This window comes from Callithrix jacchus, chromosome 17 (assembly GCF_049354715.1).
Source record: "Callithrix jacchus isolate 240 chromosome 17, calJac240_pri, whole genome shotgun sequence".
Taxonomy (NCBI): Eukaryota; Metazoa; Chordata; class Mammalia; order Primates; family Cebidae; genus Callithrix; species Callithrix jacchus.
Genome location: NC_133518.1, coordinates 54,293,957 through 54,309,170, shown reverse-complemented (window position 1 = coordinate 54,309,170; position 15,214 = coordinate 54,293,957). Strand labels below are relative to the sequence as shown.

The 15,214-nt window shown below is 45.9% G+C and overlaps 2 protein-coding genes across 41 annotated transcripts in view; both read left to right on the top strand.

Moving 5' to 3' along the window:
• HACL1 (2-hydroxyacyl-CoA lyase 1) overlaps window positions 1-8,729 on the top strand; it is a 94,291-nt gene extending 85,562 nt beyond the window's left edge. For all 32 annotated transcript variants that reach the window (XM_078354282.1, XM_054247116.2, XM_078354279.1 and 29 more), the window contains one exon: window positions 8,590-8,729. In XM_078354282.1, the coding sequence (XP_078210408.1) occupies window positions 8,590-8,694 (105 nt within the window). In that variant the 3' untranslated portion in view covers window positions 8,695-8,729. The remainder of the gene's footprint in view (window positions 1-8,589) is intronic.
• Window positions 1-15,214, top strand: part of COLQ (collagen like tail subunit of asymmetric acetylcholinesterase) — a 93,921-nt gene that overhangs the window by 35,907 nt on the left and 42,800 nt on the right. Inside the window, exon 1 of one of the 9 annotated variants that reach the window (XM_078354305.1) lies at window positions 8,588-8,698. The exons of 7 other annotated variants lie outside the window; for them this stretch is intronic. The gene's annotated coding sequence lies outside the window, so the exon portion shown is untranslated. Of the gene's footprint in view, window positions 1-8,587; window positions 8,699-15,214 lie in introns of those variants that run through there. One more of the 9 variants, XM_078354308.1, reaches the window with a different exon arrangement.

The following is a 15,214-nucleotide window of genomic DNA, read 5'->3' as shown; positions in this document are numbered from 1 at the left end:
CATTTACAGGAGGGCAGGCCTTCCACACAGTTTAATTTATGTAGTTCTCACAGCACTCCTGAATGGGGGCAGCACCACTTCCCCTTTCAGATGAGGAAATGGCAGCTAAGAAAGGTTAAGTGACTTGTCCAAAGTCATGCAGCTGGAACGTGGGAGAGCTGGAGACTGGAATCCTGCTTCTTTACTCTAAGTCCAAGGCTTTCACCAATATACACCAAATCTGCTTATGGTTCTGGATAAATAGTGATATTGGCTTTTAAAGTCCTGCAGGCTACCCTCCTATCCTCTGGAAACTCTCCTCTGGATCCTTTTTCTTTCTCTTTTCTTTTCTTTTTTCTTTCAACAGGGACTTGCTTTGTTGCCCAGGCTGGAGTACAGTGGTGCAATCTTGGCTTACTGCAACCTGCTCCTAGGTTCAAGTGATTGTCATACCTCCGCCTCCTGAGTAGCTAGGATTATAGGCATGCGCCACCATGCCCGGCAGATTTTTATATTTTTAGTAGAGATGAGGTTTCGCCATGTTGGCCAGGCAGGTCTCAAACTCCTGACCTCAAGTGATCCGCCGGCCTTGGCCTCCCAAAGTGCTGAGATAACAGCCGTGAGCCACCACACCTGGCCTGGATTCTTTATTTTCTATTCTCTCCTACTTTTTCCTCAGGATATCAATGCCCAAAACTCTAGCAAAAGATTGAATATTGCTTTATACTAAAGTGTGCATGACTTGCCAGGGTACTGATTTATCTCTCCTTTATGGTTCTTGCATTTTAATGAAGGTTAAGGATCTAAGCTAAACAATGCTCTAGTGAAATGGTGTCAACCAGGGTGTTTTGGGGTGGGGAGCCAGGGGACCACTTCACAAGCTTTCTCTTTAGGCGTTGTGAGCCGACCCATCAGTGCCCCCACAGACATATGTGGCTTCCCTCATGGAATACAGAATTTTCCAGGAAGGCAGGGACTCTCCAGGTAGTGTTTGGGTTCAGGTCTCAGAAACCGGTTGGTGAGAACACCCAAATCCAGTCCTACTACAGAGTGAGATCAGATGGAAGGTTATGATTTCTGTCTGGGTGCTGGAATCTTCTCCTGTTGCCTGCTGGGATGTGACCCAGGACAGGCATTTTGTGGCCTGTAGGGTCTAATGTCCAGCCCCGTGCTCCCCTGCCTGGAAGCCAGCCATGTCACCACTTGGGAACCATCCATGTTCTCGGCACTAGATTATGGACCATTTATTTGTGTCTGATGCTGATCAGCTATTCTTTAATGCTCTGTAATGCACTTGCCAGCCATCTCCTCTGATTTACCGCCCCTTATTTCCTATGGATAATAACATCAGAGTGGTTCTTAAATTAAATAACTCTCTAAGGGGTCCCAGGCTTCCTGCGGCACCCCATCCCAAGCCTCTGCATGCAGCAGAGGGCTCATGTCCCATTCAGACAAAGAGAGAGGTGGGTGTGAGAGATGGAAGACTTTCCCTTCTGATAAGTTGGGCCAACCCCCCCCACCTTACTGTTTGCCACACCCACATCTCCTTTCTTCAGGTCCACAGCCACCACTGCCACATCCGTACAAAAACAACACAGCTCCAGAGTGAACAAAGAGCTGCTCTGGCTTCAATGAGACACCAAATAAGCTCATGTCTCATCTTCTTTAAATGCAGTTCAGTCATGAGTACCACTTGTATTTCTCCTATGGATTGGCACCAATGATCCCACAAGCCTCTTGTTTTACAAAGACACAGCTGCAGTTGTCTTGCTCTTCACAGTAGCCCCTACTGTGAGGGGTCCTGGGTGCCAACTGTACCTCTCTTAGTTATGAATTGTGTGATGGTGGAGTGTTCACTTCATGCAGTGAGCCCCAAGTTTCTCATCTGAAGAATGGATATAATAGTCTCTGTCTCACAGAATTGCTATGCAGATTTATTAATTCAACAAACATTTCATGAGTGTCAACTATATGCCTGGGGATGCAGCAGTGAGCAGGCAGACAAAATACCTCACTCATACGGAGTTCCTGTCATCTCTCTGAGAAGAACTTGTCCAGGCCAGCCTGCCAGTCCTGAGAGATGAATGAAAGACACATGCGGCAGAGATGGAGCTTGGGAACCAGCTGCCCAAAGACCACATCCAGCCTTTATGCTTAGCCTTTATAGTACGAAAGGGCGGTTGGGTGGGTAGATGGTGGTGATTTCTAAAAATTGCCTTAGTTGCTAACATTTAAAAATGGAATGCTTTAACATTAAAAAAAAAAAGTGTTTCTGCTGTCTCTTTAGCAATAAATAAATAAAGCAGCAAACATCTTGAAATGCAGGACAGGCTGGCAGTCCTGGACTCACATTCTGGCATGGCTATCACTATTTGGAGTGGAGCTGCTCTAGCTCACCAAGTCTGCTCTTAACCCTGGTCCATCCCTTTTACTACATCTACCTCTCTGACCCCCCTCTGGGCATGTGACTCTTTGGTCTCTGGGACCAGGAGCCCTGCTGGCATGGCCTCTGCCTTCCCCTTCTTCAGCATCTATCTAGAATCCCAAAGCTCCGCACAGCTCAGTTTGAAAGTCAACATTCTAGATCAGAGTCTAAAACTACAGCACTGGTTCCCAGCCCTGGCTAGACAAAACAATATGCACCTGGGGTGCATTATGAAAGTCCAGAGTCCAAGCTGAGCAGACCAATTAAATCAGAATCTCTGGGTATTGGATCAGGCATCGGGAGTGCTTAATGTCCTCCAGGTGATTCTAATGTCTGACCAGGGCTAATCGCTGAACTACGGCCAGCATCAAAATCAGCTGGAGAGCTTGTTAAACTGCAGACCACTGAGACACGCCTTGGGAGTTTTGAATTTAGTAGTTCTAGGATGGGGCCTAAGAGTGCATTTCTAACAAGATCCCAGGAGCTGTGACACTGCAGGTCCGTGGAGCACCCTGTAAGAGCCTCTGCTCTAGCTCACCTCTGAGTTCCTGTATCAGTTTCCTATGGCTACTGTCATAAATCATCACAAACTTACTGGCTTAAAACAGCACACATTGATTATGGTTCTGGAGGTCAGAAGTCTGAAACCAGTTTCACTGGGCAGGAATCAAGGTGTTGCTAAGGCCGAGCTCCCTTAGAAGGCTCTCGAGAAGCATCTGTTTCCTGCCTTGTCCGGCTCTAGAGCTGCATTTCTTTCATTCTTTGGTTCCTGGCCCCTTTCTCCACCTTCAAAGCAAGCAACATAGTGTCTTGCTTCAGTGGTCAATTGCCTCATTCTTTTTCAGATGTACTCTGCCTGTCTCTTATAAGGAACCTTGTGATTGTATTTAGGTTCCACCCAAGTAATCCAGGATAATCCCTTCTTTTTAAATTTCTTAATTTTATCACATCTACCGTGTCCCATTTTCCATATAAAGTAACATTTACAGGTTCCAGGAATCAGGATCTGGATATCCACGGGGGCTGCCACAGGTTACCTAGTTTTTCCACTAGGTAAACAGACCCATGAGTGTTTTGTCAAAGTGACACCAGAATCAAAGGCACAGGGATGTGTACTGCCTTCATTTGGGTTCCTTCTCAGAAGCACAGCCAAACAAGGATTTGGGTACAAGTAGTTCATTTGGAAGGTGATCCCAGAAGGGCAGTGGGGAAGTGAGACAGGGAAGAGAAGGCAGTCAGTATGGAGTGTGTTCGGGAGCAGGTTACTGCTAGGAGCAACTGGGGCTCAATTTGACTGGGGGCCTTAGGGAGACAGGCAGGGACTGGTTTATTTATCCACCAACTGCTGGGGATTTTCACCACTCTTTTCTTCCTGCTTACCCCAAACACCTTCCCAGGGTTGGAGAAGCGCTCTGGCATAGACACAAGACCATGTGGTGGGAAGCTGAAAGCATGGACAGGATGGATGAATGGGTGGGATTGCTGAATATGGGCAGGGAAGTGTCGTCTGCTGTAGACAGTATGAGAGACCAGCTGTGTCCTGCTGGCTGTTACTCAGTTCCCTGCCTCCGTCACCCCTCTGGACAGTAACAGTTACAGCTCAGCAGCCCTTCCCTGTGGGGATGCAGAAGTTGGGATCCAGCGGGCACATGGACCCGCCAGTAAGACCCTAAAGTTACCTTTCATTGAGTACTTCTTAGTCACCAGACTCCTGACACATACTATTTTTAATCTTCACTACAATGTCACAGGGAGCCATTAGTACCCCTATTTTACCGAAGAGGAAAGGAACATTCATAGAGGTGCAGTCACCCAGTGGCTGGGTCAACATTCCGCATCAGTACTTCTGACCCCAAATCATGGCAAAGGCAGAATTGCAGAGTGGTTAGGAGTAGGGCCTCTGGTGCCACACTGCTGGGGTTCACATCCTGTATTCCCTTAGCTTTGTGACCTTGGCAGTTTACCCTGTTGGTGCCTCACCTTCCTCGTCTATGAAATGGCTCTAAAAGTAGGATTTCATTCCCAGAGAAATTGTAAGGATTAAGTGGTCTAATTGTGAACATAAAGTACTTTCAATAGTGCCTGGCATACAATGGTGACATATACATATTTTCTGTCATTCTTTCTAGAACCTCATGGTGTCTCTACACATGGCAAGAAGTCACAATTTTTTTCTATAATTAATTGTATCAAAAGGCAAAAATTTCAAATACAACCCAAAGACCTTTTTGCTTAAAATATCCAGTGAGTTAGGGCAAAAAAGAAGAGACTCAACTTCCACCCACTTTGCATTTGTAAACCAGCCCCTAAAGAAGGAACATGTTGCCCAGAGAAGGAGGCTCTTCTCGTGGTGACCGGCTTTCCCAGATGCTTTAAAAATACACCTGGCCCTCTTCCATCTCCCAGCTCAGGAGCAGTTAGCTCCATTCAAGCCCTCACTTATCTCTCATGGCAACCAGCATAAACACAGTCATGAGGCGCGTGTTTGGGAGCTGGTAACAGCTGAAGGAGAGGCCTCATGGCTGCTATAGGCTTTGCACCACCAACCAGCTGGGGGCTGCACATGAAAATAGAGAGGAAAGAAAAGAAGGAAGCATCCATGTGAGTTGGGCAGGTTCCTCCCCTCCCAGGCATCCCACACTTACTCCTCATCCTTCTGTACCACTTGCCTCTTTCTATGGGTGTCTTTGAGAAGTTCGGAGAAGGCAAACTGAGAGTAAGAGTGCGTTGGCCAGACAGGCTTAGGAGCCGGCTGTCCTGGGCATAGCTACCAAGGTTATTTTGTTCATGTCCAGTAGAAGGTCTTATGGAGACATGTTGGCAGGGGGTTGGCCATTTGCCTCTTTACTTGTGTTTTTAGACACACTTGCAGCGCAGTGCTTAGGAGCTCAAGTAAAATCAGAACACATTTATAGTGTTGCACAAGCCATTTGCTCTCTTATAGGACCCAGTTTCCTCATCATAAAATTAAGGGATAGACCAGACTTTAAATATCCTTTTAGACTTAGTCTTTCCCTGACTTTATGGCTAACATGCTCTTTGGAAATTTATAGAATTAGCACCACACAAAGAAGGGGTCTTGGCATGTTTCTCTTCTGAGCATTAGCACTGAGAACCATGATGTGAGAGGAAAAGGCATGGAGTTCCCATTCAGACAACTCTGGCTTAGTGAGTCTCTAACCCATTAGCTGAGGAATCTTGACCATGTGATCTTCTTTGGTTTTGGTTTAACTCCTTCCTTCCTTCCTTCCTTCCTTCCTTCCTTCCTTCCTTCCTTCCTTCCCTCTCTCCTTCTTTCTTTCCTTCCCTTCTTTTTCATTCTGTCACCAGGCTGGAGTGCTGAGGCACAATCACTACAGTCTCTGCCTCAGCTTTCTCTCCAGTAGCTGGGATTACGGGCACGTGCCACCATCCCCAGCCAATTTTTGTATTGTTTGTAGAGACGGGGTTTTGCCATGTTGCCCCGGCTGGTCCTGAACTCCTGGGCTCAAGTGATTCACCTGTCTTGGCCTCCCAAAGTGCTGGAATTATAGGCATGAGCCACTATGCCCAGCCACGGTTTAATTTCTTCATATTTCAGTTTCCACATCTGTAAAATGGGGATAGTAAGAGTCTCAATTTTAGATGATGATGGGTATAAAATGAGCTAATACATACAGAGCTTTGGACTGCACCTGTCATGCTGTTGGCTCTCAATTTCTGGTTGTAACCATTATTCCAAATGGTGGAGAGGAACTGGAATTGCCTCCTCCTGGGATGCTTCATTCCATTTTCATCCCATCCGCTCTTATTCGGTGCTGAAGTTTCCAGTTTCAGAATTGAGAGGCTCCATCCAAAGTCTGAGGCAGAGCTGGGGACATCCCAGTGCATAGGCAATGGAACCAGAGGTCTGGGTTTGGAATCCCAGCTGCACAGGACCTTGGATGTCATAGCATCAGTTTTCCTCACCTGGAAAAGGGGGACATAATAAAATACAATCCACTACACCTAGCTGGCAGTGTGGTTTTAATTTTCATTTCTCATATAATGAATGAGACTGAAAATTTGGCCATTTTTCATCTATCGAATGGGCAGAATTCAAAAGGTATAACATCAGACTGTTAGTTAAGGTGTGTGGAAACACATTCTCATCCACTGCTCCTAGGAGGGAATGTGAATTGATGGGGGCTTTGTGGAATTATTTGATGAATTATTCATTCGTCAAGCCTGTCTTTCAGTCTCTAGATTCATTATGACCATTACTTAAGATACATAGCATTTGAGATACTTCCCCTAAATCAAATGACCGGTATTTATTGTACCTCCTACAATATACTTGGCTACTCATTATACATGTGGTTGGAGTTTGTGTAAGAGTGAAGCAATCAAGAAGGCAACCCACCTATGTTCAAGTCAGACTCTGCCATTTACCTGGGCACTTCTTTGAGCTTCAGTTTACTTATCTCAGATAAGTAATGTCCCAAATGAAGGCAACATTCCGGCCATTGTAGGCCAATGCTGAGCACATAGTAAGTGCTTAATACATACATGTTGAGAGTTGTGATAGTTGGTGTTGGCAGGCTACCTAAGGTAGTTGAAAGACTGTTTTTGTGTTCTGCTTTAGACCACAGGTAAGATGTCTTCTGGAAAACACCAGAATGAGTTACAAACGAATTAAGAATTAAATTCGAAATATGAAACTATAAAATTACTAGAAGAAACCTTGGGAGATTTCTTGGGGGGTAACTTTAGTGTGTGGAAAAACCCAGAAACCATAAATGAAATGATTATACATTAAATTCTGCTACATAAAAAAATTGTGTGTGACAAAAACAAAGTCAGAAGGTCTAAAAAAATGAGGGAAAATATTTGCAAGTCATATAATAAAGTGTTTCTTTCCTATATATAAGAAAAAAAAGTGTAAGAGAGAATATGACAACCCAATGAAAAAAATTTAAAAAGTATACATGGCATCAAAATGTTTGAAAATATTCTCAGTCTCACTCGCTATATGAGAAATGCAAATTAAAACCATGCCAAAGGCTGGGTGCAGTGGCTCACGCCTGTAATCCCAGCACTTTAGGGGCTAGCAGATCACTTGAGCCCAAATGTTTGAGACCTGCTGGCTAACATGGCAAAACCCCATCTTACTAAAAATTATAAAAAATTACCTGGGCATGGTGGCACACACCTGTAGTCCCAGCTACTTGGGAGGCTGAGGTGGAGGATTGCTTAAACCTGGGAGGTCAAGGCTGCAGTGAACTGTGATTGTACCACCACACTCCAGCCTGGGCAACAGAGTGAGATCCACTTTTCACCTAACAAATAGGCAAAATTCAAGAGGTCGAACATCAGACTGTTGGTGACGTTGTGTGGAAACAGGTGCTCTCATCCACTGCTCCTAGGAGGGGACCTGAATTGATGGGTGCTTTCTGGAGAGGAATTAGGCAGTATGTGTAAAAATTACAAGTGTCCATACTTTTTGACCCAGTATTTTTATTTCTAGGAATTTATTTCATGGATATTTTTACCAACATACACAAAGATGCATGTGGAAGATTATTTAGTTCCATTGTTTGCATCAGCAAATGTTTGTAAATCATCCAAATGCACATCAGTAGGGGGCAGAGTGAATAAATTTTGGTTCTTCCAAAGGAAGGGATATTATGCAGCCATAGATAAGAATGTGGGCTGGGCATGGTGGCTCACACCTGTAATCCTAGCAATTTGGAAGGGCAAGGTAGGAGGGTCACTTGAGACCAGGAATATGAGACCAGCCTAGGCAACATAGTGAGATCCTAACTCTAAGAGGAAAAAAAAAAAAAAAGAAAAGAAAACAATGTGGATGCATTTTATGTGGTTACAGAATAATTTCTTAAACATACTCTGAAGAGCCTGATGCACTGGTGTGTGCTTGTAGTCCCAGCTACTCAGGAGACTGAGGCAGGAGGATTGCTTGAATCTAGAAGTTCTGGGCTATAGTGTAGTATGATGATGGGATATTCACACCAAGTTTGGCATCACTACAGTGACCTTTCAGGAGTGGAGTGTCCCACTGCTCCAGGAGGGGGTGAACCTGCTCAGGTTAGAAACAGAGCAGGTCAAAACTCCTGTGCTGATCATTAATGGGATTATACCTGTACTCCAGCTTGGGCAGCATAATGAGGTGCTGTCTCTCTCTCTCTCTCTCTCTTTTTTTTTTTTAGATGGAGTCTAGCTTTGTCACCAGGCTGGAGTGCAGTGGCATGATCTGGGCTCGCTACAACCTCTCCCTCCTGGGTTCAAATGATTCTCCTGCCTCAGCCTCCTGAGTAGGTGGGACTACAAGCACATGCTGTCACACCCAGCTAATTTTTGTATTTTAGTAGAGATGGGGTTTCACCATGTTGGCCAGGATGGTCTCTTAACTCCTGACCTCAGATGATCTGCTTCCTCGGCCTCCTACAGTGCTGGGATTACAGGCGTGAGCCACTGCGCCTGGCCGAGATGTTGTCTCTTAAACAGAAATACTGTGAAGAAGCCAAGAGGGAGTACCATATGTATAATGAGTGAGAGGGGGAAATATTATACCTACCTCTTTGCTTTTATATGCATAAAATATTCCCAGAAGTATACATAGAAAACTAAGTAATGATTGATAATAAATAATTCAAACTGGGTAGCTGAGGGAGAGGGGTGGGAGAGAGAATTACAATGTATACTTGTTTATATGTTTTGAACTTTGAATCACATGTGTGTATTACCTATTCTAAACAATTAAACAAAACACAATCTGTACATATAAAGTGCCACCTTTCATCTGGAGCACAAGATGGAATTTTTCTGTCTTTAAAAGTCTCTTAGATCCAAAGCAGCAAGGAAAAGTGAGATCTCAGAGAGTTTCCAGATTAGGAGTCATGGGAGTATTGTGCTACAAAAAGCCTAAGGTTCATCCTGCCAACTTGCTCAGCTGATAAGTGCTAGTGCTCAACTGAGTCCAAAGGGATCAGCCCTGGGTTCCCCAATTTCTGGAATCCAAGGGTTTGAGTGACTTTGAGACCAATGGTTAGAGATGCCAGTCTGTACCAGTGGGCAGCCATGGGGCTCCCAAGAAGCCAACCTCCCTCCTCCCCACCTGTTGTGGACCCTTGGACAATAGATCCTAGAGGTGGGGTGGAGGGTGCAGGGGTGGATCTGGGGAAAGGAATAATTGAGCCAGGTGGTTTTGAATTACAAGTGCCCATAGAGCTAAACTGTCACCATGGAAAAATGAAGGCATGGAGACGCAGCAGCTGGAAACACAGGGTCTTTCCAGTCACAGTCACAGTCACAGTTGTCAGCAGGTGTTGAAAATAACCCACCCTTTGGGCCCGATGCAGCTGGAGGGCTTTGTCTCTGACCTATGGCCAGTTCTCCCAAATAATTCTACAAACTTGTCCTCCCCTGTCAAGCTCTAGCAGAAGATTTAATAGCACTGGCTGATTTATGTTGGCCGCTGTAATCAAATTCAGAGCCAAAGCCCAGCCAACCATCGGGAGGTTTCTTTATGTTCCCTTGGCTCCTAATAGCATTGTCTCCTCCTTCCTTTCTACTTACCACATGCCATTTGGTCAAATTAGAACTTGAACTCAAAAAGCAGATGCCTTTCTTTAGATAAGGTCCAAAATAATTCCCTTGTCAGGGGAAGGAGGGATGGATTTGTTTCCTCGTCTCTATGTGTGCAAAGGAGGCACTTTTGATATATGACTTATATAAAATAATGACGGATGTGAGATGACTGATTTTATTTCATCCTTGTAGTGAGGGCAAACGTTTCCTCCTCAGGATGTCACTGTGGGTTAGGGATGGGAGGCAGAAGAGAATATCCTTCTCATGTCATTTGCAGTGATTCAGTGACCTGCTCAAGGCCTCTCAGTGAGTGGCTTCAGGTACCTCCAGGCAATGCTGGTGCCTTAGCTCTGTACGGCAGCTCCAGGGTCCAACAAGGGAGTTGGGCAGAACTACTCCCATCCCTAATCCTTGTGAACATATCTTCTGGTTCTGTGTTGCCTACCTAAACTTTTAAATCTTATTCTTCTTAAAATTACCAACAATTTCAAACATTCAGAAAAAGTAAAGATAATTGTTCAAGGAATAGCAATATGTCCACTGTTTGGGGCTGAATTGTGTCTCCCCCAAATTCATGTTGAAGCCCCAATAATACCCAGTACTTTAGAATGTGACTGTATTTGTTTTTGTTTTTTGAGACGGAGTCTCGCTCTGTTGCCCAGGCTAGAGTGCAGTGGCACGATCTCAGCTTACTGCAACCTTCACTTCTCAGGTTCAAGTGATTCTCCTGCCTCAGCCACCCAAATAGCCGGGATTATAGGCACCTACCATCACACCTGGCTAATTTTTGTATTTTTAGTAGAGACAGGGTTTCAACATGTTGGCCAGGCTGGTCTCCCACTCCTGACCTCAAGTGATCTGCCTGCCTTGGCCTACCAAAGTGCTGGGATTTCAGGCATGAGCCTCCACGCCCAGCCAGAGTGTGACTGTACTTGGAGATGAGGTCTTTATAAAAGTGATTAAGTTAAGATAAGGCCATTAGATTGGGCTTTAATCCAACTTGACTGGTGTTCTTAAGAGGAAATCTGAACACATAAAGAGACATGAGGGATACGGGCAGAGGAAAGGCCATGTGAGGACATGGCAAGTAGGTGCCCATGCCCAAGCTGAGGAGAGAGGCCTCAGGAGAAAACAAACCTGCCACACCTTGGTTTTGGCCTTCCAGCCTCCAGATCTATGACAAACAAGTCTCTGTTGTTTAAGCGGTTTAGTCTGTGGTACTTTGTTACAGCAGCCCTAGGAAACGAATACACACACTGCATCGATTCTGCACTGGCTGTCATTTTGCTGTAATTACTCTATCTTATATCTGTTTATCTATTCATCTTTTTTATTGATGGATTTCAAGTGAGTTGCTGATTTGTCACCCTCTTTGCAGAATTGAATAGGGAAGGTAAACCCATGTTTGATCAATGACCACCAGCATACCTGATTGAACCCTCTCTGTAAGTTCGGATAATCAGTGATTATTTACTCTTGGGAGTTTACAACCAAGAAACAGAAACCCAGAGATGAACAGTCATTGGGTTTGATTAGAAAGACGTGATTCTGGGTGTTGATAAGTGACTCCAACCTTAGCTGGCTAAGGCAACACCTCTGGCTTCTTTGGGTACTATTTCTTCTGAGGTTTCCTGCTCATTCTCTGTAGGTGGTGGTGGTGGAGGAAGGTCTCCACTGTGTGCTGGTAACTGAATCTCCAGAAGTTTCTGGAGTCAGAATCCAGATTCAATACTGGCCTACTGCCTTCTGGTTGCATGTGACCTCGGGTGCATCTCCCTTAGCTTTATCTGAAAACGAGGATGATAGTACTAATATATACCTTGTGGGGTTGTTGTGGGGATCAAAGAAGGATTAGTGGGGCACATCATGGAATGTCTCCCATGTTGGCACCTCACTGCTGGGTTAGGGCAATGCTATCTGCTATAACAGGTAAGCATTTTAGTGGCTTATCGGAATCAAAATTTTTTTTTTTTGCTCACCTGACAGTCCAGTGTCCCTGGTCGGGGGCAGAGCACCTCCCTTCTGGCATTCAGGGATGCAGGCCCTTTCCATCCCGTAGCTCCACCTTCCCCCAGGGATTGAGTCTGTGCACCCAGGCAGAACCATTGGCAAGAATAATGACATGCCCCATCTCTCCATGCTGCAGGGGGCTGGGAAATGCAGCTACTTCACAAGGATCTCTCTGGCCTAGGGAAGAGGGAACACACATTTTGGAGGGAATATTAGCCTTCTCCACACAACCCAACTCAGAGGAGGTCCTCTGATGGGAAGTCAGTGGCTGGGGGTTAGTGGTGGAGACAGCCATCTAGCCTGGGAAACTTCCCCACTAGACCAGAGCAGTGAGGAAAGCAGGAAGGTTGGAAGTGGTTGAACCAGTGAGCCGTCCCCAAGGGGCAGGGTCAGATGACTGCAGAAGGGCACCTCCTCCTAGGGCTGTGTACAAGATTTCTTTGGAACTCTAACCCCAATTCTGTACTAGCTGTGTGGTCCAGATCAATTGATTTGACTTCTCCAAGAGTAATTTTCTCTGTAAATGGGGATAATCAGCTGTGAGAGTTAAATACAATAATGCCTGGGAAATACTGAGCCTGGGTCATCGTCGCTTCATGATGTGGGTTTTGCCAAACAAGAGTCTGCAAGTATGCAGCACAGGCAGTACTCCTTCCCTTCATCTCAGGGAACACGGTGCTAACAAGTCATGGCCCCCTTTCCTCAGAGTCCTTCTCAACACAGCATTCCAGGAAACCTGTACTAATCAGTGCAAGTTAGGCCGGGCATGGTGGCTCACACCTGTAATCTCAGCAGTTTGGGAGGCCGAAGTGGACAGACCACAGGAGGCCAGGAGTTCAGGACCATGGTGAGACCCTGTCTCTACTAAAAATATAAAAAACTTAGTCCGGCATGGTGGCATGTGCCTGTAATTCCAGCTACTCCAGAGGCTGAGGCACTAGAATCCCTTGAACCCAGGAAGTGGAGGTTGCAGTTAGCCAGGATCGCGCTGCTGCACTCCAATCTGAATGACAGAGAGAGACTTTGAAAAAAAATGTATAGATTGGGAGCAGTGGCTCATGTCTGTAATCCCAGCACTTTGGGAGGCCGAGGTGGGTGGATCACAAGGTCAGGAGTTGGAGACCAGCCTGGCCAAATGGTGAAACCCTGTCTCTACTAAAAATACAAAAAATTAGCCGGGCATGGTGGTACATACCTGAAACCCCAGCTACTTGGGAGGCTGAGGCAAGAGAATCGCTTGGACCCAGAAGGCAGAGGTTGCAGTGAGTGGAGATCACGCCATTGCACTCCAGCCTGGGCAACAGAGCAAGACTTGGGAAAAAAAAAAAATTAAAGTCTGGGCACGGTGGCTCATGTCTGTAATCCTAACACCTTGGGAGGCTGAGGCGGGTGGATCACCTGAGGTCAGGAGTTCAAGAGCGGCCTAGCCAACATGGTGAAACCCCATCTCTACTAAGAATACAAAAAAATTAGCCAAGTGTGGTGGCAGGTCCCTGTAATCCCAGCAACCCAGGAAGCTGGGACAGGAGAATCGCTCAAACCCCAGAGGCAGAGGTTGCAATAATCCGAGATCACGTCATTGTACTCCAGCCTCGGCAACACGAGCAAAACTGCATCTCAAAAAAAAAAAAAAAAAAAATTAGTGCATGTTAGCAGATGACATGAAAACTCTTTGTTCCCAAGAGGTTGGTCTATTACAAGACTCTCCTGGGTAAGCAGGAGAGCCAATGGTTTCATTGGATCTGGAGGTGAAATTAAAGAAGAAATTATTCTGACACTGAACCCGGGAGGTGGAGGTTGCAATGAGCCAGGTAAGGAAGATTTTATCCAAGACTATTGCAATAGGTTTAAAAACTATCCTAATAGGAGGCAGAGTCAGCCTTAGCTCCATTACAACAAGGACAAATGGGGATTTATAACCAAGAAGCAGGTTGGGTAGGTCAGTGGATTAAAAATACGAAGAGAAGACATCAGGGTAGGGGGATTTTGGCTGAACCAACTTAACAGATTCTTGCTGAAGGCAGACCAGGATGATCAGTTTTCAAGGGAGGGTGATTCTCTCTAAGCTGACTTTTCAAGACTCTGGCTGTAACTGGACTCTGCAAGGATGGACACGGAAGCTCACGTTCAAGGCCTAGTCAAGAGGGCTCAGGGGAGCCTGACCAAAGCTTGGCTGAGGAGAGAATCGTTGTCAGTGGGAAGGTAGAACTTGGGTCCTCCTACCTATTTCTCTGCCCACCAAGGTTTTGGGATGGGACAGAAGACATGAAATGCTCTAGGGATGGTGGGACCCTTGGCACTGCCCCAAACAGTAGATGTCTTTGCCTCTGGGTCCCTGGGAAGGGAGTTATCTAAGCCCCACAGGCTCTCTGTGCAGTAGTGTGGGAGACACAGCAGGAGAACCATGCAAAGCAGACTCCACTTTGGCCCCATAGGCAGAGAACAGGCCTATGTATGGCAGCAGCAGGGACAGGAGCACCTGGAACAGCTCCCAGGGATGCCATATTCCAGAAGTGGTCTCTAGCCTGGCTGATAAATCCCAGAGCTGTAATTAAGACAAAATATTGTGACTGTGACACCTACTGACAGCTGCAGGAAGGCCCCGGAAACTTGTATTGTGAATTAGATTTTGCAGGCAGCTCTGCTGTGGTGAGCTGGTGCCAGGCAAAGGCACCTGAGGGAACTTGAGGGCAAAGACTGCTCACCAAGTGGAAAGAGGGGAATTCCTCCACCCCTGTCCAGGAACCCTTGATGTCTCAGGCATCACAGACCCTGGTAGAGGCCAAAGCTGGAAAGGGCTTAGAGCTCATCTGGTCCAATGGCTTTCATTATACATCCAGAAAAATCCAGACCCACAGGGGAAATGAACTATCCTAGGTCACACAGTGAGTTACTGGCATGGCTAAAGACCAGGGCTCTTGGCTGGAGAGCAGTTAAAAGTAGTTGAGCATACATCCGGAAATTCGACTTAAATTCAATGGTGAGTGCTTGGAAAGACAGAGACAATGCCAGAGAATGAGACAAAGTTATAAACAGAGAGAGACAGAGGCAGAGAGGGTAAGACACACAGAAAAGAGAGTGGCAGAAGGAGAGAAACACAGAGAAGAGGCAGAAGATATTGGTGAGCCTGAACCATTAGGTTCAAAGAGAGATTCATACGCCTGCTGAGTGGGACAGGACCCCAGCAATCACCTACTCCAGCTACTTTTGTTTTTACAATAATGAAACAAAGTA